This window comes from Miniopterus natalensis, chromosome 13 (genome assembly GCF_054644295.1).
Source record: "Miniopterus natalensis isolate mMinNat1 chromosome 13, mMinNat1.hap1, whole genome shotgun sequence".
NCBI lineage: Eukaryota > Metazoa > Chordata > Mammalia > Chiroptera > Miniopteridae > Miniopterus > Miniopterus natalensis.
In genome coordinates, this window is record NC_142093.1 from 14,667,656 (window position 1) to 14,693,758 (window position 26,103).

Genomic DNA, 26,103 nt, shown 5'->3' on the forward strand with positions numbered 1-26,103 from the left:
AAATAGAAGCAGTCGTGCTTACTGTGATTGAAAACGTGACACCATCGTAGAATTCTCCTGATGTATGCCTTTACCATAAGTCTTAAAAGATCTGGTTCACATCCCCATTTCTTTCACTGTTTTCTCAATGACACTGTTTTGAGTCATTGACTCTTTAGGCCTTAAGGTGCTTTACTTCATTTTTTCCTAATAAATATTTTAAATTTTATTTGTTTTTAAATATAAGCATTTGTTCCCCTTTTTCCTTCCCCTAACTCTTGGCAACTACCAGCCCATGTGTCTTTGTGTATTTACCCACTCTGAATATTTCACATCAGAGGAATTGTACAATATGTTACCTTTTGTGCCTGTCTTCTTTGACTTAGCATAATGCTTTTGAGGTTCATCCACACAGCATATATTAGTATTTCATATGGCTGAATAATATTCTATTTTATGTATATACCACAATTTGTTTATCCGTTCATCCATTGATGGGTGTTTGGGTTGTTTCCACTTTTGGCTATTGTAAATAGTCTTCCTATGAACATGTTTGTACATGTATTTGAGTATCAGTTTTTATTTCTTTGGGTATATACCTAGGAATGGAATTGCTGGGTCCCAAAGTAATTCTTTGTTTCATTTTTTGAGGAATTCCCAAACTTTTTAAATAGCGACTAAACTATTAATATTCCTACTGATAAATACTTTTGAGGATAAATAAAACCAAATAGTAATACATTTTTATGTTTTGTTATAAGCCTCAGGTATCAAGCTCTCATAACCCTACATCAACAGAAGAACAGCAACTATATTGGGCCAAAGGGACTGGCTTTGGGACAGGCTCTACAGCTTCTGGATGGGATGTGGAACAAGCCTTAACTAAACAGAGGCTGGAAGAGGAACATGTTACCTGTCTTCTGCAGGTACATTTGCAAAGTTGATATTATTATTGATAATAGTTAAATTATTTTTTGTATTTTTATTGATTTTTTTAAGTATTGATGACTATCCAACTCATCTTCAGCAACTTTTATGAAGCCCATTATGCATTCTGCTTTCAGTTCTTTTAAGATACCAATGGACAAAGATTGCTTTTTCCTACTCGTAACTCTAAATTTCTTCCCTCTCAATTATTTCTTCACTGGGAGGAAAGTGACAAGAATAAAATTATTCAACAACTGGAAAATTTACCTTTTTCCAGTAATCTTCTCATCTAAAGTGCTGAATCTGGACTCTTAAAAAAACAATATTTATTTATATGTTTTTGTATATCTTTGTTTCTCACACTGTTCTATGACTTTTCTAGAATCAGGGAAGTTAAACTAGTAGAGAAAATCTTTAATGCCACAGAAATGAGAGGGGGAGGTACACCAATCAAATGAGTAAAATCACTCAAGTCTTTGAGCATTTGTTTTCTGCAATTCTAAAGTGAAAGGGTCATTTTAGTATAAAAGTCTAAGATTCCATCACCCTCGAACTGTATAGTAAATTTATTCAATAAAATAAATAATATCAGAGTTGCTACTAAGGATTTAAGTTTGTGTTCTTAGGTGGATTGCTTCTATATGTCTGGTCATATACAGGGTAGGTTTATAATTGTACATGAAACTGAGTTTACTCTTGTGTTGTTATTATTTTTTATGTCTTTATTAATTTCAGAGAGAGGAAAGGAGAGGGAGAGAGAGAGAAACATCAATGATGAGAATCATTGATTGGCTGCCTCCTGTACACCCCCTCCTGGGGATCGAGCCCGCAACCCGGGAATGTGCCTTAACCAGGAACTGAACCCCGATCTCCTGGATCATAGGTCGATGCTCAACCGCTGAGCCACGCCCGGCCGCGCATTATTTATTAATTATTGTATTTTCTATATGAACAACTGTAAACCTACTTTTGTCCCACTTTGTATGGCGCCTCATGCAAAACACATTCTTCTCTTTTGAAAGTCTAAAGAAAAATGTCTTATTTCAAAGCATATAGTGCAAGAGATTGAGTGAGTTGAAAATATATACTCTTGGTATTCAGACTGAATATCTAACATAAAATATTTGCTTTTTAAGTATGGGATGCTTAAACCCAATTTAAATCCAGCAAATTTTTATTTATTTACCTTTTTTAGGTTCTTGCAAGTTACATAAATCCTATGAGTGGTGCGATAAATGGAGAAGCTCAGTCATCTCATGAGAGCAGAGGACAGAACAGTAATGCTCTTCCTTCTGTACTTCTAGAGCTTCTCAGTCAGTCCTGCCTCATCCCAGCCATGTCATCTTATTTAAGAAATGATTCAGGTAAATCACATTTTAATATTCCCCTAAGATATCTTTGTTGGTGAGTACTTTTGTTTACTTTTTTGTCATTATCAGCTTAAATAATAAGGCTCAGTTAAAATATTTGTTCTCCTCCTATATAAGTAGGAATGAATGTGATGGATTTATTTTTTAAAAATTTTTCTGGAAATATTTAGTTCTTTGAAGGGAGGGAGGAAGCTAATTTGATACTATGTAGTCACCTGTCCTAGAACACAGAATAAAATAAAGACCTCAAAGATCTCTTAGTGTTCTTACTTGGTTTTAGCACATTGGATTAACATGAAATTAGCAATATAACTTAACTGTTGGACAACTGTATGTAACAAACTTAGTAATTTAAAATATATAATTAAAAAATTTCTTCAAAAATTTTAATTCAATAAACTATTTGTATAAGATTAAGAGAGTTGTTACAAAAATTATAAAAAAACAAACTTTGCAGCCATAGCGTCAAAGTAGGTAACTGTAACAAATAAGTGAATTATGTATTTATTAGGATATTTTATCTCCAGTATTCTTAAAACGAATGATAAGCCTTAAAGAGAGAAAGTAATTGCTTTCAGGAGAGATTTCTTAGGTAGATATGAAAAGCCTCACATAAAGGATGTGTTCATTTCATTTTAATTTCTCTCTTTCAACATTCTGACTTCCATTTGTCTGCCATGTATTCTGAAAGCTGCATTGTAAACAAGGATCATTTTTCTGAGGTTACTGTCACAATTATGCTAAATTATTTAGTGAGCCTGCAGATAACCCCACTTGCCACTAGATGGTGATCCTCTTTCTTTGCTGGAAATAAGTTCATAAAAATGTATGAATGTGAGTTAACATGTAGAATGTTACTTTAGAGTTCCTTACCCTCACCTCATCTCACTTCCATTTTTGAAAATGACATATTTCTGTTTTTCAAGGACAGCACCACTGAGCACATTCAATCACTTACCATTGATTTTGTGGAACATGCTAAAAATCCTTTACCTGAAGTGTTAACATCTTTTTAGTGCTAGTTTCATAGTATAGAGGTAAATATAAATACATCCCAGAGTGAAAGGGAAATTAGAGTTATCCAGTTCAGTCCCTTTTAATTTACAGATTAGGAAGGAACAAATGAGAAAATTGAAGTCCAAAAAATTTATTCATTTGGCCAAGTTTAGCTTATTAGCAGTAATATGGCTATTATTAAACTTAAATATTTTCAGATTCAAAGGTGAGATATAAATGAATTTTGTCAGCATGGAAAAGAGAAAAGAATGAACATGATATGTTATAGAGGAATGTAGAAATGAAAGAACAAGCATAAGACTTTTTTTTTTTTTAATATATCTTTATTGATTTCAGAGAGAGGAGAGGAGAGGGAGAGAGAGATGGAAACATCAATGATGAGAGAGTCATTGATTGGCTGCAGCCCGCAACCCAGGCATGTGCCCTGACCGGGAATCGAACCCTGATTGCCTGGATCCTAGGTCGACGCTTAACCGCTGAGCCACGCCCAGCCGGGCAAGACTTTTTTTATTGGGAACATTATGAAGTATCTATTAATTTGGCTGGTTGTCTGAGCTAAATGATACACTTGTATTAAAATTTTTTCATTTTCGAAGTATTAGTTTGGCAGTTCCATAACTAGCTCTAGTAGCACAAAATCCATTATTGCAACCTTTGTTACACCTTCTGATTTTCCTCACACTGGATTTGTGTGTCTAAAGTTGTTATTATATCTTCTCTTTGGTTATACTCCTTACAAAGTCAAGATTTCAGTTTTACTATTTGAGAATAAAGTTAATTTTGTCATGACAGATGTCTTAATTTAAATATGATCATTCTTTAAATCCAAAAGTTATTACTAAAATGTTACTTAAAAATAAGTGTACAATGGGAAACCCATCTTTTTATGCCTCAGGGCAGTAAGAGGGCTTAGAAATTGTATTAGTGCTGTTACATGCAAAGATACTGGTTTGTTACCAATAAAAATATATAATTTTATCATTATTTATGGAAATAGTTATTTTGCTTGATACACATGCTTGAGAAACAAATAGTTAGAAATTATTGAGCAGTCATAATACATAGCACTTAACTTTATATCCATATTTATAGTTTTGTTTTTTAAATTTTTAAAATTTTTATTGATTTGAGAGAGAAGGAGAGATTGATTTGTTTTTCCACTTATTTGTGTGTGCCTTTATGCATTCGTTTCTTGTATGTGCCCTGACCAGGGATTGAACCTCCTCTGCCTTGGCATATTGGTGCTTTATAAACATCGGTATCAGTCCATTTGCCAACCAACCAATTAATCTTAAGATTCAAATAGAAGCTATATTGCTGTGAGCTCACTGTTATATTGTACTTGTTCTCATTTTACACTTTTCCCCTCTTCCTTCTTAAGTTCTCGACATGGCAAGACATGTGCCACTCTATCGAGCTCTGCTGGAGTTGCTCCGAGCCATTGCTTCTTGTACGTCCATGGTGCCCCTGTTGTTACCCCTTTCTACAGAGAATGGTGAAGAGGAAGAAGAGCAGTCAGAGTGTCAAACTTCTGTTGGTACATTATTAGCCAAAATGAAGACCTGTGTTGATACCTACACCAACCGGTTAAGGTACTATACTTTATTCATTTTTCTTGTCCTTGACTCTGTCTTTTTATTTATATCGCTTTGAGGGTTTTCTAAACAATATGTGCTAATTAAACACAAATATGCCCAGGCAATATATAAAACTTCAAAGAAAAAGTATCCACCAAATTCTACACTCAGGAATGTTTATTTACATCTGCTTACCTAACATCTCCCTATGTGATATTATTGCTATGGGTATAGAGTTTTTCTTAAATACGGCACATTCTACCTATTATATAGATAGATGCTAGTTTCACTCAATATTGCTGACATTGTTCTTAATACTTCTAATTATGCATAATATATAGATGCTATATTTTACATAACCATCTGTTAGTGGACACTTGGGTTATTTCCAGTTTATCACAACCTCAGACACGCATGTTTTGGGGCTTGTAGAAATCTGCATAGTAGATTCATAGACATGGAATTACTGGATTACGGGTTACTTCTGTTTCATCTTGATACATATGCTGTAATTCACTCTATAACCTTTTTAGAAGTCAGAGGTTCAGTATTTCTTGGAGTTACAATAAAGTATTTATCTTCACGGAAAGTTGAATTTTTAAATGAAGCTTTGGTTTAAGTTTACACCTCACTAGATTCAGATGATGAGTTCTGTTATCAAAAACTCTTTTAAAATAACCTAGTAAACCTTTTGTTTTGGCAGAATCCATTCAGTGGTTGTTAGTTTTACTTATAGATGGCCTACTTAAGATTTTTAAGGCATTTATACTGCCTGCCAGTGGAAGTTTATTCTTTTGTCGGTGGTCTTTTCTTTTTATCTTTTTAAAATATATCTTTATTGATTTCAGAGAGAGGAAGGGAGAGGGCGGGAGAGATAGAAACAACAATGATGAGAGAGTCATTGATTGGCTGCCTCTTGCACACCCTGGAACTGAGGATCGAGCCCGCACTCCGGGCATATGCCCTGACTGGGAATTGAACCGCGATTTCCTGGATCCTAGGTTGATGCTCAAACGCTGAGCCACGCCCAGCTGGGCAAAACATGTAGTTTTTAGCAGAGCAATTAATATAAAATACACAGAGCTTTGAAATTGCCCTGTGTATTTTTAGGAGGAATTCTGTTCTGTGTTTATGTACCTTATGTTTCTTTATTTTGAGATGTATTGTAGTACTTTATTACAGAAAATTGAGGATTTATGAAACTTTGAGTGTGTTTTTCCCTCTGGAGTATTTTATTTCTTGGGATAAAAATTGTTTAAAGACTTGGGCTATTGTTATAATTACCTCTGGTTAAAAAAAAAATCACAAGTTTGTGTTATAAATGTCAAAATAAGGCCATTAAAATAATAATAACTGTCTTTATATTGTGTATTTCCCTATGCTATAATTTCTATTTGATCTTGCAAAAATGTGGTTCCAGTGTATTGAGTTCTAAGGTAATTATAGAAGATGCTTTTTGCAGTGAATGGAATTTTTGCATCAAGTGTTCCTTTTTGGTTGTTTTCCTTAATGTATTTTCTGTTCAAATAACATATTGTGGTATAATTTTTTTAAAGTAAACTTGACTTCAGTACAAATGTATTATTTACTGTAAAAACTTAATTTCAGATAGAGGATAAATGAATTTCATTTAACTGGAGCTCTTTATTTTTCTACTTGGTTACCTGGAAAAAATTATTCTTCACATTCTTTCCTTCAACATGAAAAATGACACTTTAAACTCTTTTGTACCAACAAAACGTGTAAAGATCATAATGACTGTTCATGCATGAGCTCATTTGTTATTTTTTCTTTAAGGTGACTCTGCACAGTAACTATTTCTAATAATAGGGTTTTTTTACTGATGAAGGAACACTACTAGTGACTTCTGTATTAGAATTTGAATATGGTTCTTAGTCTAAATCACTTATATCTCTTATACAGCTTCTGTTAGGAAAAGAAGCCAGCAAAGACATACATGATACAATGATACAACACCCCTACTTTCCTTTTAAGGTATTGGCACATTGAGAATTCATTTTCCACCTTACAGAGAGAGGGTAAAATCTGTTCTTTTCCAGCATGTCAAGACTAAAGATAGATTTTTTTCATATTTTCGTTATAATAGAGCTGAAATCAAGTGAACAGTATAGTCCAGCTTCCTAGACCGCTTATACACGGAGAAATTGGTCTAAGTTCAGTTATTTTTTTAATTGAATTTTAGAGAGATGAAGGAGAGGAAGAAGAACATCAGTGTGAGAGCAGCTGCCTTTTGCACACCCCCTACCCGGGATTGAGCCTACAACCTTGGGCATGTTCCCCGACGGGGAATTGAACTGGCAACCTTTCAGTGCACAGGATGACCAACCAACTGAGCCACACCGGCCAGGGTGGCCTAAGTTCAATTTTAGCACTGATTCAAAGTGCAAAGCTTTCTCCTCACCCCACCCATCTACCCCATTTCCATCTGTAATTTTCAAAAAACCCAGGATACTCAGAGTTGTCAATGCAAGTATGTCCTGTTTATATATCACTTAGAGGCTATGCTTTAGTGCTTTATCAGGGTTTGAAGTTATGGTTTAAAAATAAAGTGTAGGTGTACCCCAACTTAGAAGAATTTTACATTATTTTTGTCTTTGCACTTTTAATATGAAATGTAAGGGTGAATAAAGTACATCTATTTAGTATCAGGATTTTTCTAAAGTAAGTCAAAGCAAGTACTAGTTTACTAGTTATGTTTATATACCTTACTGCCTTAGGTTCTTCCTCTGTTAACTTTTCATTTGTTCCTTTTTTTTTTTTTTTTTTAAACCAAGTATGCACAAAAGGCATGCAATTGTTTTTTATTTTTTATATTTTGCTTCAAATGAAGTTTTATATATTTTTAACTCTTTGGTTATCTGAGAGGAAGTTTATTTTTGCTGGTGGGAATAGCCTAATTGAGATTATCCTATATTGAGGCCATTGTCTAAACTCAGCTAATCTGGATCTCAGGATTCAAAGAATGAAGGCTATGGACTCTCCCCCACCCTGAAACCTCTGTAAGAGGAAAGAGAAGCTGTAAAGGCAGGTCAGGCATCTTGCTTTTAGCTAGTTTGTGCATTAGAAATTTGTGATTATAATTAGATAGGTGAGATCTGGCCAGGTTACAAGAGCATGACTGATTTATTCACTTAATAGATATTTATTGAATGCTTATAGGAGCATAATAAGAAAATTGCATCCTTTTTCTGAGGGAGTGATAAATGATGGAAATAATAACTAGACAGTTTTAATAACACAGTCTGTGGTATATTAGTAGTAGAAGACAGTACTGGAGAATCAACCCAGATTTGGAGGCCTGAAGATTAAGTAGGAACTAGCAGGGGCTGGTATATGGGCTGCGGGAAACATGTTAGCAGTAACAGAGCAGCACAGATTCAGGGAAGCCTAAACTAGTTTGCTGTGTCTGGGTGCAGAGGGGCGGGAGGGGGGGAAGAGATGAGGCTCTAGAGGAAAGGAGGGGCTAGAAGAGGAAGTGGGGCATATGCAGTTACTTACTCTTGCATGTGGTGATGAGCCACTGAAAGGTTTTCAGCAGAGATTGATCAGGTTTCCTTGTAGAGACTGTCTTGCAGTGTAACTGAATGGTTGGGGTGGGAGCTGGAACAAGACTGAACTGCCCTGGAAGAGATTTTCATCCCTTCCATCTCAGCAGTAGAGATGTTTCCTCCCCATCCTGCCATTGCTGGGGACTGAGGATTTGAGGTCATTAGCATTTTGGCTCTTGTATTATGGACTTAATAGAAAGTTAGTTCCTAAGTAAATATACATTCTGTGTTCCTGACATTTGACTTAAAAAAGCAATCATGTAAATCAGGCTTTAAATCACTTATTAACTGCATTGTTCTGCGTATGTTAATATTGGAAACTGCAGATTTATCCCCGCGGATCTCCAGTAGAGTGCAAGTGCCATAGCAGAGATGGGTCTTGGAGCATGGTTTCCTTTGTTCACACACACGACCTGAAGTCTGTCATCCCAGGCAGAAGTTTTCCAAAACTAATTCTACTAGGTTATTTTACTGTCATATTATGAAAATCTGATAGAAAACTGTCATCTTTTGGCTTACCAGAGCCTCAGGGTCTTTAGCGGAGACTATTTTAAGGCTCAGGGATGACATACATGTTCATAGATTACTATTTTCTTAAAGCTATTATCCAGCTAAAGTTGTAGATGTGGAAAGTAGGTTTTAGATGAAAATTTTTCTGAAGACTTTCATCTATATTATTTTAGAATTCATCTAAATCTAAAAAGAGTACTCATATAATAATGGGATTTTATTAATCTGATCAAATAAGCCAAACAATTTTCATGATTGAAAACTGCAGGAAATTTTTCTTGGTAGAATTTCTTATCAGGGCAAGATCCTCACCTTTCACGAAGAAGACCTTTCAGATCTTACACCACCTATGCTATTGCTAAAATCTTTCTTTAGATCAACTGACACTTAAGAAAAACACTTGTATTTAAAGAAGAAACTTCAAACTACTGCCATATCAGAAGAACCAGTATCATTTGCCATAAATAGAAATAAGTGTAAAAGTGAATAAACAAAAATAAAAAGTTAGACTGACTCCAGACCTGTTTTCTGTTTAAAAGAGATGATTTAGCAAATACCAAAGGTATACTGAGACCTTTCTTTTCATTGGAAAGGGACTAGCTTTCTCACAATATAGTTCAGTTGTCCAATAGCGTAGCTAATTACTACTCAATGTCTTCTTACACTTCGGGAAACACTGTTTAATAGAATATACTACAAGTCCTCTAACACTAAATGTGTTTTACAAATATAAGCGAAATAGAAAAAGATGAAATGGGAAGATGTCCATTAGCTCTCCTCCCCTCTAGTCTGTACTTAAATGGGAGAAACTAAAGTTAGCCGACAACCAAAACCAGCCTAGTTTTGTGTTTACGTGTTGTTGCAATGGAGAGTGGTATTGCGGCTTTCATCATCACCTTAAAAGTTCTGTGAAACAGAGCGTGGTTTAACTTAACACGTTTCTCTTTTTATTTTCCACTTCCCTGTGTACTCGGCTTCCCATGCCCTCTTTGGACCCTCTTCTAGCCAGAACACTTTCTAGCCTGGTTTGCCCTGCTGTTCTTTTTCTTTAAGACCCACCTCATTTCAGAATATTTCCCTGAAGGTGGACTGTCATAATTTCTATAAAGAAGAAGATGACCCTTTAGCCTTTCAGTGGGGCACTTGTGTTTTAAATAAAGGATAAGTCAGGTAATCTTTGGGTGAAGGAGTGTGGACGTATTCGTTGTGCTGCGTCCACGCTGTGCTCCCTTTTAGGTGGTCTTCTGGGAACTAAACCAGATAGAGTCAGTATTGTAATCATATTACCAACCTTTCTGTACATCCAAAGGCTTCAATGAGAATGACTGCTTAGAGGAGGACCTTGAGTTGGCACAGTGCACACCACCATGGGATGCCTTTTAAGCCTTCTAGTTCTGTAATTACCACTGAGATTTTGCTATTCTATATAATATAGTAATATATGCGATATATAATTATATGCACATGTATATATCAATGTACACATATATCTGAAAAGAGCTGAATTTTAATTTCTGAAGTAATACACTCTAAGGCATTTCTAATTTCCCTCCATTATAATTATACCTTAATAATGAAATGATCGTCTCTTATGGTTGAGGATTAGTTTGGTGACTAATAATTGCAGTACTATGATGGGGTTGGTAGTTAGTGTAAGTAAGCCAGAGCATTACTCAATGAATAAACCTGTTAATGATGTTCATCTTTCCTGGCTTATCTGGTAAATTAACCTGTTGACATGGTAAGGTGGCAATTAGGAGTGATTTGCTATGATTTCATCTGTTTTTTAAAAGTTGACAGTTCCTAGGCTGTTATTAAATATTTACTGTACACAAATTGCATTAAGAGCTTCCTAAAGATGACACTGTTTTAATATTCTTTTACTCATGATTCTGTGGTTTTACTATCCAGCACCTCTTCTATATCCTTCTGAGATTCACAATTAGTAATAACTGCAGAGTTAATTGAGTCTAACAGTTAACGTAGACAAATTAATATTGCTGTTAGCTGGTTATTACTGAGCATTTCAATTAAGGTAAATCAGAGATAACATTCCTTTTGGAAATACAAAAGGCTAGGCAAAAGTGTATTAGTTCAAAATAGAGAATTTTACATTCACCACTTTCCAACTTGTGTCTGAAACAGATAATTATCAGCATTTTGGGGGAAATCTTTAAACGAAATATGACAAGTTTGTATATTAGTCTTTTTTTTTCCCAATTACAGTTTATATTGAATGTTATTTTGTATTAGTTTCAAGTGTACAGCATAGTACACAAGGCAGTCATACTTTACAGAGTGTTCTGTGTTCCCCCTGATACTCCAGTATCCACCAGGCATCATATATAGTTTGTATATTAGTCTTAGAGCATTTGCAAACATACCTTAACTGTACATGTAACGTAAAAATATTGTTGTACTGGCTGTTGTCATTTTTTATTTGATAATCTAAAGGAAAATAGGTCAGTGCCCCTAACTAAATAGTCAGATATTGCATGCTTTAAAAATTCTTGCAGCATACCGGTTGAAAATTGCTGGTCTAGTGTGAAAATTTATCTGTTTTCCACAAAATAATCACACTGTGACAATATGACCCCTTAGCTTTTACGTACCATCCTGGTGAAATTCATCTTCTGTTGGCCATTCCAACCTGTGCTATCTTAAGATGAAGTCAGACTACAGCCGTAGTAGTTTGGTTTCACTTTTGATTAAGTGTCACACTTCATAGCTTCCTTGGTGCAGGAAAAAAGGCATTTATTTTGCCTTTGATCTTCTGTTGCAAGTAATGGACTCCAGTAGGCAAGTAATCATATTTAGTATTTGATCGTTTCACCAAAAATTTGAAAGAGGTACTTGCTGTCAATCAAATGGTCTTAGATGGTTATAAGGACCCAACACAAATGAGTGTGTTGAGTGTAAGGTGTTCTGGGTATTGAACACTTAAAGCCAAGTGTTCTTTATTGCCATTGCCCTTGGCTATCTTGAAGCATTTTCCTGGTGCAAAGATGTTGATCATATTTTAAAATTACAGGATTCTTTTGTAGAAATAAAAGCCCAATTCCTTTTTATCTAACTAAGCAATAAGATTAGTTGACCTAATTCTTCAAAGGCATATTTTCTACCAAACTCTCTTATTTTTACTCCCTTAAGCTAGTTATCTAGGGCTCAATCAGTTAAGAATTTCCGTTCCAGTTCTCCTACTTTGTTTCCATTGGAAAAACTTTTCCTAGTTTCTTCTCTTTTTCCTCTGCCTTGTAAAACCTACAAAGTGAAAAGGGCCTGACTTCCTAGCCACGAAGCATTTGTTGTGGCCATATCTTTTTAAGTTCAGTTGTTCATCCATCTTTTACTGGGTGATGGAGATAGCAATGCCAACATTTATTTTAAAATCCTTGCCTCAGTTTGATTGCCCTTTGGAGAAGTATGTTATTTGAGGCAACTCCATTGCACCCAGTACTTTTATTGTGTCTTATGATGTTTAATCTGACCTAGAAGTTATTATATTTTTATCTGATCTAGAAATTAAGGTTTTATTTTTGAAGATTTCTCATACCTCTCTTTTGAATATTTCTTCCCTCATACTGCTTATTAATGCTTCCCAAGAAAAGGAAGATTTTGTTTTCAACTTTGATTTTAAACCATATTGAAAACTGAAAGTGAGTTTTGTTTGAAAAAAGCTTAAGCAAAACCAAAAGGGAATCTAGAGTTTAAAACTAATATTTAAATGAATCACAGAAAACATTCATCTTACAGAGGTCTTTGCCCCATTTACTGGTGCCTTTCAGTGATCATTTTCATGTTTTCTGGAGACATGAGAAGCAAATAATTGTCCATAGTAATATTTAAAAAAAATCTTTCTGCTTACTTTTAATTTGTTTTAAAATGTAATTTCTAGCAAAGAGCTTTAGAACTGTGAAGTGTGATGTGACACATTGTTTCATAGGTAAATGTAGAAGTTTCATTCTCCTGTAGTTTTAGAATCTTCCCCTAAAATGCTGATTCTTAATAGTCTGAATCTGGACGTTTCAGGACGTGGTCTCCATATTACTTTTTCAACATGGCTCTGCTTTTTAAATGGTATTTCAACTGCATGAAAGTTTTGACTTTAGAATTAGGAGTGCAGGGGTTGAAGTGGTGGTCTTTTTAAATGTTCTAAGAAATAGCTACATTATGCTGTTTTCATTTTAGAGATGATAAAAGAACATACTTCTAATATTTTGTATTTAGTCCTAGAATATCCAACTTAATTTGGGTGATAGTATTAGCAGAGACAGTTGAATATAACTGAATGTTGAGTTACAGGGTTTTTCCCCTCCCCCTTTTGTTTTCATGAGAAAGATTTGCCCATTTTGCTCACATCCTAGTTCAGATTATGTCACAGAGCAAAAATATGCTTAATTTGTTAGCTGTTTAGTTGGAATTCACAGCCTAGTGGAAAATGTTTGCAGGTAATTCTGTGCAATAGTAGAAACTTCAGTTGATTCCTCGTATTTCTTCAGGGCAGTGATCACAACCAGATTCAACGTATGCACAGAGCAGCGGATGCCATGGTAGCGGCCGTCGCTGATTGCTTTTACCATGTTGGATCCATTGTCAGTCTCAAAGACCTACTTCCAGCTAGGTGCCTTGAACTCAAATAGCTTTTCACACAGACTTCAGGATGTGAGCTAAGGTATGGCCTTTTTTCATGAGCTGGGCCTACATATGGGTTGACAGTAACCTGCAACTTTTATAGAAAAGAGACTATTGGCTGTAGTTCAATGTCAGACAATGACTAGTTGTAGTCATCAGTAGGCAGGTAGTGCGTGTTCTTCATATATTTGAACTGCTTTCCTTTTGGAGAGTATTCCTTTTTCCCCCTGTATGTTTTTGACAGAAAGACTATTCATGTAGAAATTTCTCGTTAGAACCTGGTTGTAAAGGTCTAAGATATATCAGCTTTATGATTGAACCATTGTCTTCAATATGAGATGTATGTGATTATTTCTTACACATTTGGTGTAAGAAATATTTTTTAAACTTCTGTGGATGTTTGCACTTTTTCATTGTTTTATTTTGTTGTCAAAAAGTCATAATATAGAATTTCCCATCCTAATTATTTGTACCATTTTAAGAATAGGGATTTCTCCTACTAAGCATCTTTCCAAAATGAATTAGAAAATTGGTATTCATGAATAGGGCTTGAAATTTAGAATCAGTAGTTTTCCAGGATAACTTGCCCTAAATTGCATTGATACAGTTTAGTCTCCATGCCAGAGGTTCTTGTTTCTTCAAGGTGAAAATACCTTAATTCTGGAAAACAAGCTTTACTCCCAGATCTTACTTCTCTGCTTGGTAAGATATGTCTCTTTAAGTGAAATCTTTATTTGAGAGTTCAGTGGGTCAACTGATTGATGATAGATTTTTAGGAAACCATCTTTTAAAGCTATCACCATGACTCTTCTGTTTTCTCAAACTGTTGTTTTCCTGTTATGGTTCAGTGGCCCTATTACTTAAGAATTTTTTAAGCACTGGTATAAAGATAGGGAATTATTTGTAATTGGGGGGAGAGAGTCCTTTTAAATTCAAAGGGGGTTCTGTCAAGCAATTTAAACTTACTTTTTTTGACTCTTGGTGTTTGAATCTGATTGTGAATAGCTATTAGTAATTGAGACTGTTTGAACTTGTCTACCATAATCATATCTTTAGTAAGAAAATTTTCAGACTCACTATTAAACTATAGTCTCAACTTTATTTCATAGCTGTAAAAGATGCACTATCTTTGATTCTGGCAGTAAAAATGATATTTCAATTTTAAAACATTCACTATGTATTTTCGTCACATACATATGCAAACATATATGTTTACATACACCTGCACACACAGAAGTTGATGGACTAAAATAGTATACGGTATGTGATCTGTGAAGTGGTTCCTGAGTGGCAAAGGAAAATTCGCCATGTTTTCTCTCTGACTTCTTATAAGAAGTCAGGGAAGATGAGAAGAGAGCATAGGAGAAAAGACAGTAACCCAGTGACACAGTATGTGAGGTAGGATGTATCTTGTGGTTACAAATATATGTGGATACCATGGGAGCCAATTCAGAACACATGAATAATACTGGATCTGTCTACCCTTGCTACCCACTGAGTGGCTCTTCTTAATTTACCTCCTATTTTCTGAGCAGGTTTTTGTCTTTGTGATAAAGAACTGTTCATTTGTACATAGATAACAGTAATTATTTTGTTAAGGACTCTTTTACCTTCTCTTAGTCATTTATAGTTCTCTAAGGCTCCGTGCCCACTTTGTGAAATACTGTTTTAATTTAGTAGTCAGGTCCTTTTGTTGGTAGTTATACAACTAGAAATATAATGTGTAGCTTAGATCATACCTTTGCATACATATTTTAAACATTTATTTACATGTGATTTTCATTTGTTTTAAATTATTTAATGATTTAACAAAGATGTAAATGCTTTTGTATCTAAGCAATAGTGTAATGACATTTATTTGTGAATAACGAGCTGAGAATTGAAATAGAAAAAAGGCAATTGATATTTAGTTGTTATTGTCAATGAATCTTGTAGTAAAATACTACTACATTCATCTAGAAAATTTAAAGAAACATTTTGGTGCCTTACACACTGAAACCTTGCCGTAACACATCCTATTATGATATACAGTTTGATATAAGGTTGGGTACATTTTAGACCCTGAATGGTGATAACAGGATTATCTTGTAAATGATTATGCCCTAGAACTTAGTGTTTATATTAAGTTTTGGTATATAGAAGCACATTATGTCCAAGATACATTAATAGTGAACCTATAGTTTACTCTGGAATATCTCTCCCCCTACCCCCATCCTGGATATTAATATACTCTGAGTGAAATATAGAGAGAGTGAAATTTAAAAGTATATATGGTTCTTTGATTCCCAAATCTTAGAAGACGTGACAGTTACCTGTGACTTTTAGATATAGAAGTGATTTCTGTATTTCTAGGTATTTACTGTTACTGTAAGTATGTTTTTGAAGGTGTAATTCAAGGACACATCAGGTATCTGGGTCTTTTTACAGTATGGCATTTCTACAGTGTTTATCTTTTGTTTGTTTTTGCATTTGAAGGGAAAACCTACGCAAAACTTCATTTATTCTAGTTAGGCATTATCTTATAGCTTCAAAAGCAATAATAAATCTAAATTAAACTACCCCTGATACATATCATGTGTATGTCAAATGAAATGTACACTATCATTTTGATTTTTAACCACTATTGTTGACTTATGAAGGTGTTTATTTTTCAGTCCTAAAATCTTAATTTTCCTTCATTTTTTTTCCATATTAAAATTTTTCTTTTAGATCTAAAAGGGAAAATGCTAAAACAGGAGTAAAACCAGATGCTTCTGATCAAGAACCAGAAGGACTTACTCTTTTGGTACCAGATATCCAAAAGACTGCAGAGATTGTTTATGCAGCCACTACCAGTTTGCGGCAAGCAAACCAAGGTACGGCTATGCTTCTTTTATGCTACGTAATTACTTAGTGAAAACTGCCTTTTTCTTTCCTCTATGTTAATAGTGTTCATTTACCTAAAAATTTTGTTCTGTGTCAGGTTTTCAAGTTAATTATGAGTAATCTTTAATTGTAAAATATTTATCTACTATGTATGATTGCCAACACTAAATTTTGTAGGCTGAGCATGCATCATACATTTTTTCTCCCATTAAAAGTCATGAAATGGAAAAATGCCATTGTATTAGATAGAAGATAGCATGTTAAAACTATGTGTGAGAATTTGGTTAAAATTGGCACTTTCATGTTCATAATAGCAACAGAAGATACAAATGATTCTGAATTACCTATTTTACTTCGGCTGTCATGCCTGAGTGGGTGAAACCTAATTACCATTACAAGAATTTGAGCTTTAAAGTTGGTGAGGTTTTTAGCCCTATTAGTTATGTATATAAAATAGAAAGAATTTTTTATTATTTTAAAAATGGTATATAATAGGAAGGTGATTGTAAAGAGTTTGGTAAATTTTTGGAATTCAAAATTTGAAATCTAGAATTTAATCATTTTTTGTTTTAATCTTCTAAAATTAACAGAAAAAAAACTAGGTGAATATTCAAAGAAGGTGGCTATGAAACCCAAACCTTTATCAGTATTGAAATCACTTGAAGAAAAATATGTGGCTGTTATGAAGAGATTACAGTTTGGTAAGTTGAAATTTTAATCTCCATTTTTTTTAAGATTTCATTTCACATTTTTAAATAGTGCTGTTGAAATGTGTTCTGATAAATTAAAGATTTAAAAATTTGCTTGTACCATGAATTATTCATAGTGTCCTCCCCCCCCCCCCCCCAATGTATATATACAGACACACACAAAATTTTATCATCTTTTTATCTCTTGGAATTCATAGCTATATTTATAGTTATATTTGGAAATCATGAGTCAGTAGAACCTAGAAAAAAACAAAGCCAGATGTCTAACAAACAGACAAAAAGTTGTTTTCTTTCTTTACCTCTCCCTTTCTGTATATTCCGGCCTGGAAGAAGGCAAGACCTAGGTCTTTGAACTAAGTGTGTCACTGTTACCATTTTAGAGTTCCATGAGATTTACCTTTGGAAAATGTAGTCACACATAGTACTTTCTGGAATTTCTTGTTCTGAATTATTTTGGCAAAAATAGTTTATATCATGTATTTTAAGACTAAATTATCTACTACTTTGTATTGTTGTTTAGCTACTTGATATAATCTACCAGCGTGTCCCCACTGTAGATTAAAAGTCATTTCTTGTTTTTGCTTCCATTACATATTCTGCCCATGAAGTAGTAGGTGTTACATGAACGTTTATAGTTTACTATACTTCCACATTGCAGTTCTTTCCATTTTGAGTGGAAGAAGAGTTAGTGATTTATTTGTGATTTTTGTCATTTTAACAACTGTCCTGCATGCTGGTTCTTTTTTTTTTTTTTTTTCAGTTTTTATTTTCTCTCTCTTTTTAGATACATTTGAGATGGTTTCTGAAGATGAAGATGGGAAGTTGAGTTTTAAAGTAAATTACCACTACATGTCTCAGGTGAAAAATGCAAATGATGCAAATAGTGCTGCCAGAGCCCGCCGCCTTGCCCAGGAAGCTGTGACACTTTCAACCTCACTGCCTCTTTCATCATCATCTAGTGTGTTTGTGCGCTGTGATGAGGAGCGACTTGACATTATGAAGGTAGACAAAACAACTTTTTCCAAATCTCTCTGACTCTTCAAATAGTCATACAAATCACTAGATATACCATGAATTTTAATAAGTTCAATAAAATTCTGTTGAACATTTTGGAGGTCAGTGAAAGGAGCCCTTTTCTAATGTTCAGAGTATGAGGAGGAGACTGCTGTTCAAAGTAAAGATTTAGAAGAAAATACTAAAATACCTTCCTTGAGCAAAGGCTGTGTGCATAGTATAGTTTCATGGCATAGCATCAAAGGGTTTAATGCTGGTCAGTAGGAAAGGTTACAGGATTTCTTCCTTGTCATCAAAGATACTTCACTCATGTTTTATACTATCAGACTTCAAAAATTATTTTTTCTTTTCTTTTCTAGGAAATTTATATACTTACAGATTGATAAGGTCTATGAATTTAATAATGTTAGTACAATAATAAATAACTTGCATCTTTATGTTTTAACACTGGTTATTTAAAGATTTGGCACAGAAAAAAAAAGATTTGGCACAGGGGGTGAGGAGGCTTTCTTTACATTTATGATTTTATTCATAGGTTAAATATTCAGTCTTCCTAAGATACTCTGCTGAAACTATTGACTCATTGATTTGGGGAAGCTCTTTTGTTTGCTTGCTGGTTTTTTTTGTTCCTTTGGATATTTTTTAACTAGAAATTTCATAGATCTTGCCTATTTGGCCACACTCTTACCTGTTTCTTGTTAAAAACAATAGAACTGATTACTGGATGATTGCCTAGGCAAGTATGTTATCACTGAATAGATCACATAATTCAGACTCCTGAGTTTGTCTCTGTTAAGCAGTAAGTTGTACCTAACATAAAAGATCCCAAAAGGAGCCCCAAAGCAAAGGCCAAAGTTATCACAGATGGAGACTAGTGCCACTTGCCTCCACACACAGTTATTCAGAACCAGAGGTGTTGCTGCTCTATGCCTTGCACAGTAAATACCCATTGAGTGGCTCAAACGAAATTTGTTAAATAATTGTGACACTGTTGGGTTCCCTGCTATTTTTTGCACTACCAAAAATCCTAAGGGAATACCTACTATTCTCTTAAAATCTTTTTGTCATAAATTGTCACATGAGAACTTCTGTTTCTGCTATCTACTTGTCTCTTCCTAGAGGAAAATACTAAAAGTAAGTTATTTTTTTAAAACATTAACTTATTTGAAGATTTAAAGCAAAAAATTAACCTTATACCTTTGAGATATGATAATGAATGTACCTAGAATCTCAAATTGTTGAAAATGCTACAGAGAATGTTATGAAGGAAAGCTCTCAGGAAAAAAGTAACTTAATAAGTAAGCAAATAATTTTATCCTATTCTAAACCTAAGTCCTAATTCTGTACTCATTTTTAACAAATTCTACTAGAGATGGTTATATAGGATGTCAGCAGTAGGCTGTTCTTATTTCATGTTGGATTGTGTTTTTCTACATAGCAGTGTTGAACAGTAACATAGACTTTTGTGTGTTTGTATATGCATACTAGGTTCTGATAACTGGTCCAGCGGATACCCCTTACGCAAATGGCTGCTTTGAGTTTGATGTATATTTTCCTCAAGATTATCCCAGTTCACCCCCTCTTGTGAATCTAGAAACAACTGGTGGTCATAGTGTGCGATTCAATCCAAACCTTTATAATGATGGCAAGGTAATGTAATTACAATCTTCTGTTTCTAGTGCCAAAGTGTTGTGACCAAAGGTTCTTTGTAATTTGAACAAAAATTTTGTTTTAGTTATCTTATTTCTGGAGTACATAGCTTTCTTCAGGCTTCTCTACCCTATGTGCAAAGATTAGCTTTAGGAATGAGAGAGAAGGAACCGAACGGCACAGAAACACGCAGTGTTAAGAAGCACTTACCATCTTAAGTTACTGAGGGACTAACTTATTTAACACGTTCCTTGGCCAGTTGAGAGCTTTCTCTAATCTGGAGATAGTAGAGCCAGATGTCTGTCTTTGCCTCTCACTTTACTTTCCGTAGCTCCAATTCCAGTTATCTTTTCACAAGTATCTGAAGGTAGATGTATGGTAAAAGCCTGGTGTTATCATCTATATTCCTTTTTTATATATAATAACTTACGTTTGCTATCATAACTATCCAATTTTTTTATGATAGAAATAATTGTGAACTTTAATTTATGTTAAAATGTTTTATATTTTTTTATAAATAGGAAAATGCATTCCTATCACCAGCCCCCCCCCCCCCCAAAGTTGGCAAATGGGTATAATAAAAATTATTTCATATGACCGTAAACCTTCTAAAATTTGATTCAAAAGAACACTCATCATTTTTCAAAGTAATTTTGGACAGTTGGATGAAATTTCAACAGTAAATTCTATGCTGAGAGTATTTAATGTTTGAAAATCACTAGAAGGTTAGAAAAAATTTGTAGACTTCATTGCGGACTCTACTTTGATGATGTGAAAACAGCAAGTACTTGAAATTGATTGGTATATTAAAGATGACCCAAGTTTTCCCTTGGTTTGCCTTCCTATTTTCAAAAGGTGCAGCCTGCCCTAGATCTGGGCTTACAGGTTTCATTTTGTGTTCATCATAAGCGCATGCCATAAAACTGGATTTTGTTTTTTGTGTTTATTGCAGGAGATTTAACCACACATAGACCTACCTCCTTTGGGAAAGCAAAGAACAGGTCCTATATAGCTGAGCAGAGAAGAGGAAATAGCAAGGCTGACTTTACTCACGAGAGAGACTAGAACCTGAATAGAGTTTAAGTGTAATATGTTAAAATTTATTTAAGAAATAACTTTCTTAAGATTTAGTGGTATAGAGAAGAGGGTAAGGGCTTGAGAGTCCAGTATCCTGAATTATATAGTTTTTTCTATTACAAACTGGTAACAACATTTAACCTTGGGTTCTAGATCTGTAGGGATAAGAGTACTTGCCATTGGTAGTCACAGGGATGCTCTAGATATCAAATGGGATAGTGTGTCTGACAGTACTTTAAATAATAATACACAGTCTTTTAAAATTATTAATGAATTTACCTGTCAATGAATGAATGTATTTTGCATTATTGCTTTCACAGAGCATTGAGAGAATAGCAGGCTGACGGACTACTCTGCTTTCTTAAGAACTGCTTATTTTCCAAATCTGTTACCCATTATATGAAACTGTTAGTTTATAAGAAGGGATAAAATGTCCCTGGTTCTTTTTCCCCCCCAAAGTGACCTATTGAACTGTGTTTGGCAGATAATTTGAGTTCATTCTTGCTATCTGAATGAAAAAGTATATATCTTGAAGTTGAACTCTCAAGACCCCTTCATGGGATCTGTGAAGTCCCCCCCTTTCCAAATTCATGTTTATGTGAGGCCAGATGTTATCCATATACTTCAACAAAAACAATAGAGAGACTGTTGCAGGAGATTGAATGCAGAGGCAGATGTGAAGTCAGGGTCTATTAAGTTATGCCCAATTTTCAAAATTTGTCAAGTTTTGAAAGAGATTTTTAAAAATGAAAAATAGTACCACTTTTTCTCACTGATCTTTTGTTTTATTTGGAAGTTATTTTTTATTTAAAAATTTATTTGTATTAATGTGTAGTAGTAGGTACTGATACATTTTTCCTTATGACAAAATTGTAACGTCACACAGATTTGGATCATACCCGAAGACGCTAATTTGTTTTAACAAACTGGCCCTTAGGGTTTAGATTGGGGACATAAAACTGAGATACTTTGACATAATAGCATTTCATTTTTACTTTTAGTTGCACCAGGTTGCATTTAAAAAGCTCTCCTTAAAGCTGTCTGTGCTCTTCTCCTTTTTCCTCAGGTTTGTTTAAGCATCTTAAATACGTGGCATGGCAGGCCAGAAGAGAAGTGGAATCCTCAGACCTCGAGCTTTTTGCAAGTAAACAAATTTCTCTGACAGTTTCACTTAGAAAATGCAGAACTACTTATGTTTGAAAAAATTATTTTAGTGACTGAGAATAAACATAGTAAACCAAACAAGAAAAAGATTTATAGGAAATAGGAATTAAATATTAAATAGCTTCTAGGTGAGCAGTTAGTACAGTGGCGTCTCATCTTACCTGGAGTTTAGAATCTTAAGTTAGGACAATAAGACAGAATTTGCATTTTGTCAAAATTGCCTTTTAAAAAATCCCTCAGTTGCCTTTAAAGCATACTGTGATGCAACAAGATAAGCCAGATTATCCCATCTCCCAGTCACTATGGGGCTTGAACTCGTGTGAGTAGACTTTAATAAACTACTAGTATTACATATTTCTATGATCTAGGTCTTGTGTAATCTAGTGAAGAATGGGGTTCATTTGAGGCTTAGAAGTACTGTCTCAAATTTTCTAAGTTAATTTCCACAAACCATTTGAGCACATAAAATAAAATGTTATATAATATCCCATCCAGTGTTTTTTGCTGATACTTAATAGGTCAGAATCCTAGCAAAGAAATGAGAAAGTAAGCATATTAATAACACGAATTAACTTTGTTGCTTGTTTATTAAGGAAACAAACAAATTATTGCTAAATAATAGTTTAAACTCACATAATACAGTTCAGTGTTTACTTTAAGAAAGACCATCATAAATTATCCTTAGGTAAATTTATTAAGGTTGACCAACCCTGAAAGGATTCTTTTCCTACATCCGTATTTTGAATTAGGATAAAGAAGATATGAAATATAATTTTTTAGGTTGTCACTTGTTTTTGACTCTGAAAAGACCTTGCAGCATCCCATGAAATAGAGATAATCAGCCATTTAAGAACAGTTATAAATGTTAAATATAATCTTATGGTTATAAATGTTAAGTATATAATCACTCTTAAATGGTTGATTATCTGAACCATTAAACATGTTTAATTCCTCTTGCATATGACATCTTTATTAACATCCAACTAGAACAAACTGTTCACAAGGAATTATATCCATTACAGCAATATTAAAAACCAGTTACATAAGCAATGTCAAAATTTGGTGCTACTGATAAAATGTAATTCTTGGTGACAATTCTAATGAATAATATGACTTTGATTTTAAATTATGCAAGTAGTCAAGACGATGACTAGGTTACAGCTAGATATGAGACCTATGGCATAAGACTAAAAATGTGATATTCTTATACAAATAAATATTATTCTTTTAAGAGTTTCTCTATAAAGAAACTGAGCAATTGTAATAATGCACGTTACTCTTCAAAGTATTTTGGAAATCTTTTCAGTGATATATAACCTTCAAAAATTTTTGTGATGTTTATAAACGTGTTTTATAGCAGTTTCGGGAAATAAAATCTTCATATCTATTTTAATTTTTCAAGGATAGAAAATACAGGATACATAAATATTATATAAGACTCTACCCATTTTAATTTTGCTTTAATAATAAAGTATTTGAGTTACAATTATTAACATTAATTTTATGCTGATAATAATATGTGGAAGGACATATTAAAAGGAACTCCTGGTTGCCCGGCCAGTATGGCTAAGCGATTGAGCATTGACCTATGATCCAGACAATTTTAATTTGATTCCCAGTCAGGGTATATGCCTGGGTTTCGGGCTCGATCCCCAGTGCGGGGCGTGCAAGAGACAGCCGATCAATTTCTTGCTCATCATTGGTGTTTCTGTCTCTCTCCCTTTCCCTTCCTCTCTCTGAAATCAATAAAGACATATTAAAATGTGAATGAATGAACGAACGAATGAATCTATCAATCAATCAGTCAATCAGTCACTCACTCAATCATCTCCTGGTTGATAAAGCAGATATCAGTTTACTGGTAGTCAAAATTTCCCATTATAACTATTTTTTTATTTTTTTGTTCCTCAGGTGTTGGTGTCTGTTCAGTCCCTTATATTAGTAGCTGAGCCTTATTTTAATGAGCCAGGATATGAACGGTCTAGAGGGACTCCCAGTGGCACACAGAGTTCTCGAGAATATGATGGAAACATTCGACAAGCAACGGTTAAGTGGGCAATGCTAGAGCAAATCAGAAACCCCTCGCCATGCTTTAAAGAGGTATGTTCGTAAATTAATGGAATACTTTATTAAAGATGTTATAGGATATAGTTTATTAGAATTGTAGTTGCCTTTATACTTGGTGTATTTATGGCATACTAAACTTTGCTATAGTTTTTAATAATAAAACATCAGTAATAATGTAGTGTAGATGAATTGCAAAACCACCTACTTCCTACAAGACATGTGACTACATTTTGACAGTTTTCTGTTGCCAGTACTTTTCCAATGCGTTTCTCCTGGCCGTTTGTTCACTTACATTCGCCTTCTGCGTGTATCGCATTATATGCGCCTTATTCTCTCTGGGTGGGTTAACTGTTTGAATCTGATTGAGATGGGTGCTATTTGCTGCTGTAGAATTGGGCGACTTAACATGTGCCCGCTGATGGCATAACCTAATTCTTCCCTGTTAATAATGTAGAGGTCACCAAATTGGGTTTCATGGAGAGAAAAACACAGCAGTGTCCTTTAAATTTCATTCCTGTGTAATGCTACATACTTTGTCTTTTAGTTTCTGACCCAAGCACATTTTACTCACTTGCATGTTTTATTCTTAAGGTTATACACAAACATTTTTACTTGAAAAGAGTTGAGATCATGGCCCAGTGTGAGGAGTGGATTGCTGACATCCAGCAGTACAGCAGTGACAAGCGGGTAGGCAGAACTATGTCTCATCACGCTGCAGCTCTCAAGGTGAGTAAGCCGCTGAGCATGAGCCCTGTTGGTGGCTTTTGAAGAAGAGCTGTGTATATTCACTGACAGAACTATGGCTGTCTGATGGTAAAGGGTGGGAGGGAATCAAAGAAATGTAAAATGTATTTTAAGTTCAGAGGCCTAAATTGCTACCCAGAAGTCTATAGAAAAAATGTAAGATGTTCATTTTGACAATGAGTCAGCAGTGCCTAAAATAAAAAATGGGTACAGGAGCTGAGTCAACAGAGCTTATCCAGTTGTTTGAAGGTGATGACAACAAATGACTTCTTATGCCTTTAGCTTTTCCTAGGCCTCTTACCTTGCAGAGTTTGGAGTAATGAGGGAGATGGTAGCTGTAGAGTCTCCAGCAGCCGTTTGGTGGCAGCGTCTGTGATACACACCTGGTTTGGGGGAGGCGAGCTGTTGTTTTCAACTTGGGCGTTCACGAAGTGGAGTGTCGGACAGGATGGTTTGGAGGTTTTGCTGCCTCCTAACACCTGTTCCTACCTGCTTCTCTCCTCCTCCACCAGTTGTCCTCCCTCTTCCTGCCTTCAGTTTCCTCCCTCTCTGCTGCTTCTTCTAACTTTGAGATTTCCATTTTAAAAACGTTAAAAAAGAAAATTATTTTCCTCTTTAACACTTGCACCCCAAAGCTAGTTTTATTTTGCCTCATTATTATAAAACTGTCTCTCTTCTTTCACTATTAAACTAGAGCAGTTAACACTTCTGCCTCCATTGTAAAACCCCGCCTTCTCACTAACCTTTTGCCATTTAACTTTCATTCTACCAACGTTACACTCTCCAGTTCTCCAGAGCCAGTGGCCCTGTGTCACCTCTCTATTCAATCACCTTTCTCTCCCCTCCAGGCCTTTTCAAATGCTCTTCTCTCTACTTCTCACGTGCTCTTCTAGCTCACTTTCATTAGATTTTCAGCTTAAATTTCTCTTCGTAGAAACCTGCCATGACTTTTAAATTAGATGGTTTTAGTATAAGCTTTTCTAACACTCCATGCCTACCTATTAAAACACTCATAACACTGGTGTAATGTTTGTCTTTTCTACTGTACTTCTCATCTGGAGACTGTCCTGGCTCCTCCTCTTCTCTTCCTTTCAGTGTGTTTTTTCTTTCCCCTTCTCCTGAATGATCGTATATATGTTGGTTAGTTAATTTTCAAAGTCAGCTGTTGACACAACTAATTTTCAAAGCCCTTGCTGTGATATTTGAAGTCATTTCTTTCCCACTAGAAAAT

The 26,103-nt window shown here is 34.6% G+C and overlaps 1 protein-coding gene across 11 annotated transcripts in view; it reads left to right on the forward strand.

Annotated features, from left to right (window-relative positions):
* BIRC6 (baculoviral IAP repeat containing 6) overlaps positions 1 to 26,103 on the forward strand; it is a 152,841-nt gene that overhangs the window by 125,233 nt on the left and 1,505 nt on the right. For 6 of the 11 annotated variants that reach the window (XM_087823450.1, XM_087823455.1, XM_087823451.1 and 3 more), the window contains 10 exons: positions 741 to 905; positions 2,102 to 2,270; positions 4,675 to 4,885; positions 16,291 to 16,436; positions 17,037 to 17,147; positions 17,917 to 18,158; positions 19,659 to 19,820; positions 21,964 to 22,041; positions 23,973 to 24,161; positions 24,720 to 24,854. In XM_087823450.1, coding sequence (XP_087679576.1) covers positions 741 to 905; positions 2,102 to 2,270; positions 4,675 to 4,885; positions 16,291 to 16,436; positions 17,037 to 17,147; positions 17,917 to 18,158; positions 19,659 to 19,820; positions 21,964 to 22,041; positions 23,973 to 24,161; positions 24,720 to 24,854 — 1,608 coding nt within the window. Of the gene's footprint in view, positions 1 to 740; positions 906 to 2,101; positions 2,271 to 4,674; positions 4,886 to 16,290; positions 16,437 to 17,036; positions 17,148 to 17,916; positions 18,159 to 19,658; positions 19,821 to 21,963; positions 22,042 to 23,972; positions 24,162 to 24,719; positions 24,855 to 26,103 lie in introns of those variants that run through there. The other 5 variants (XM_016218957.2, XM_087823454.1, XM_087823459.1 and 2 more) reach the window with 2 other exon arrangements.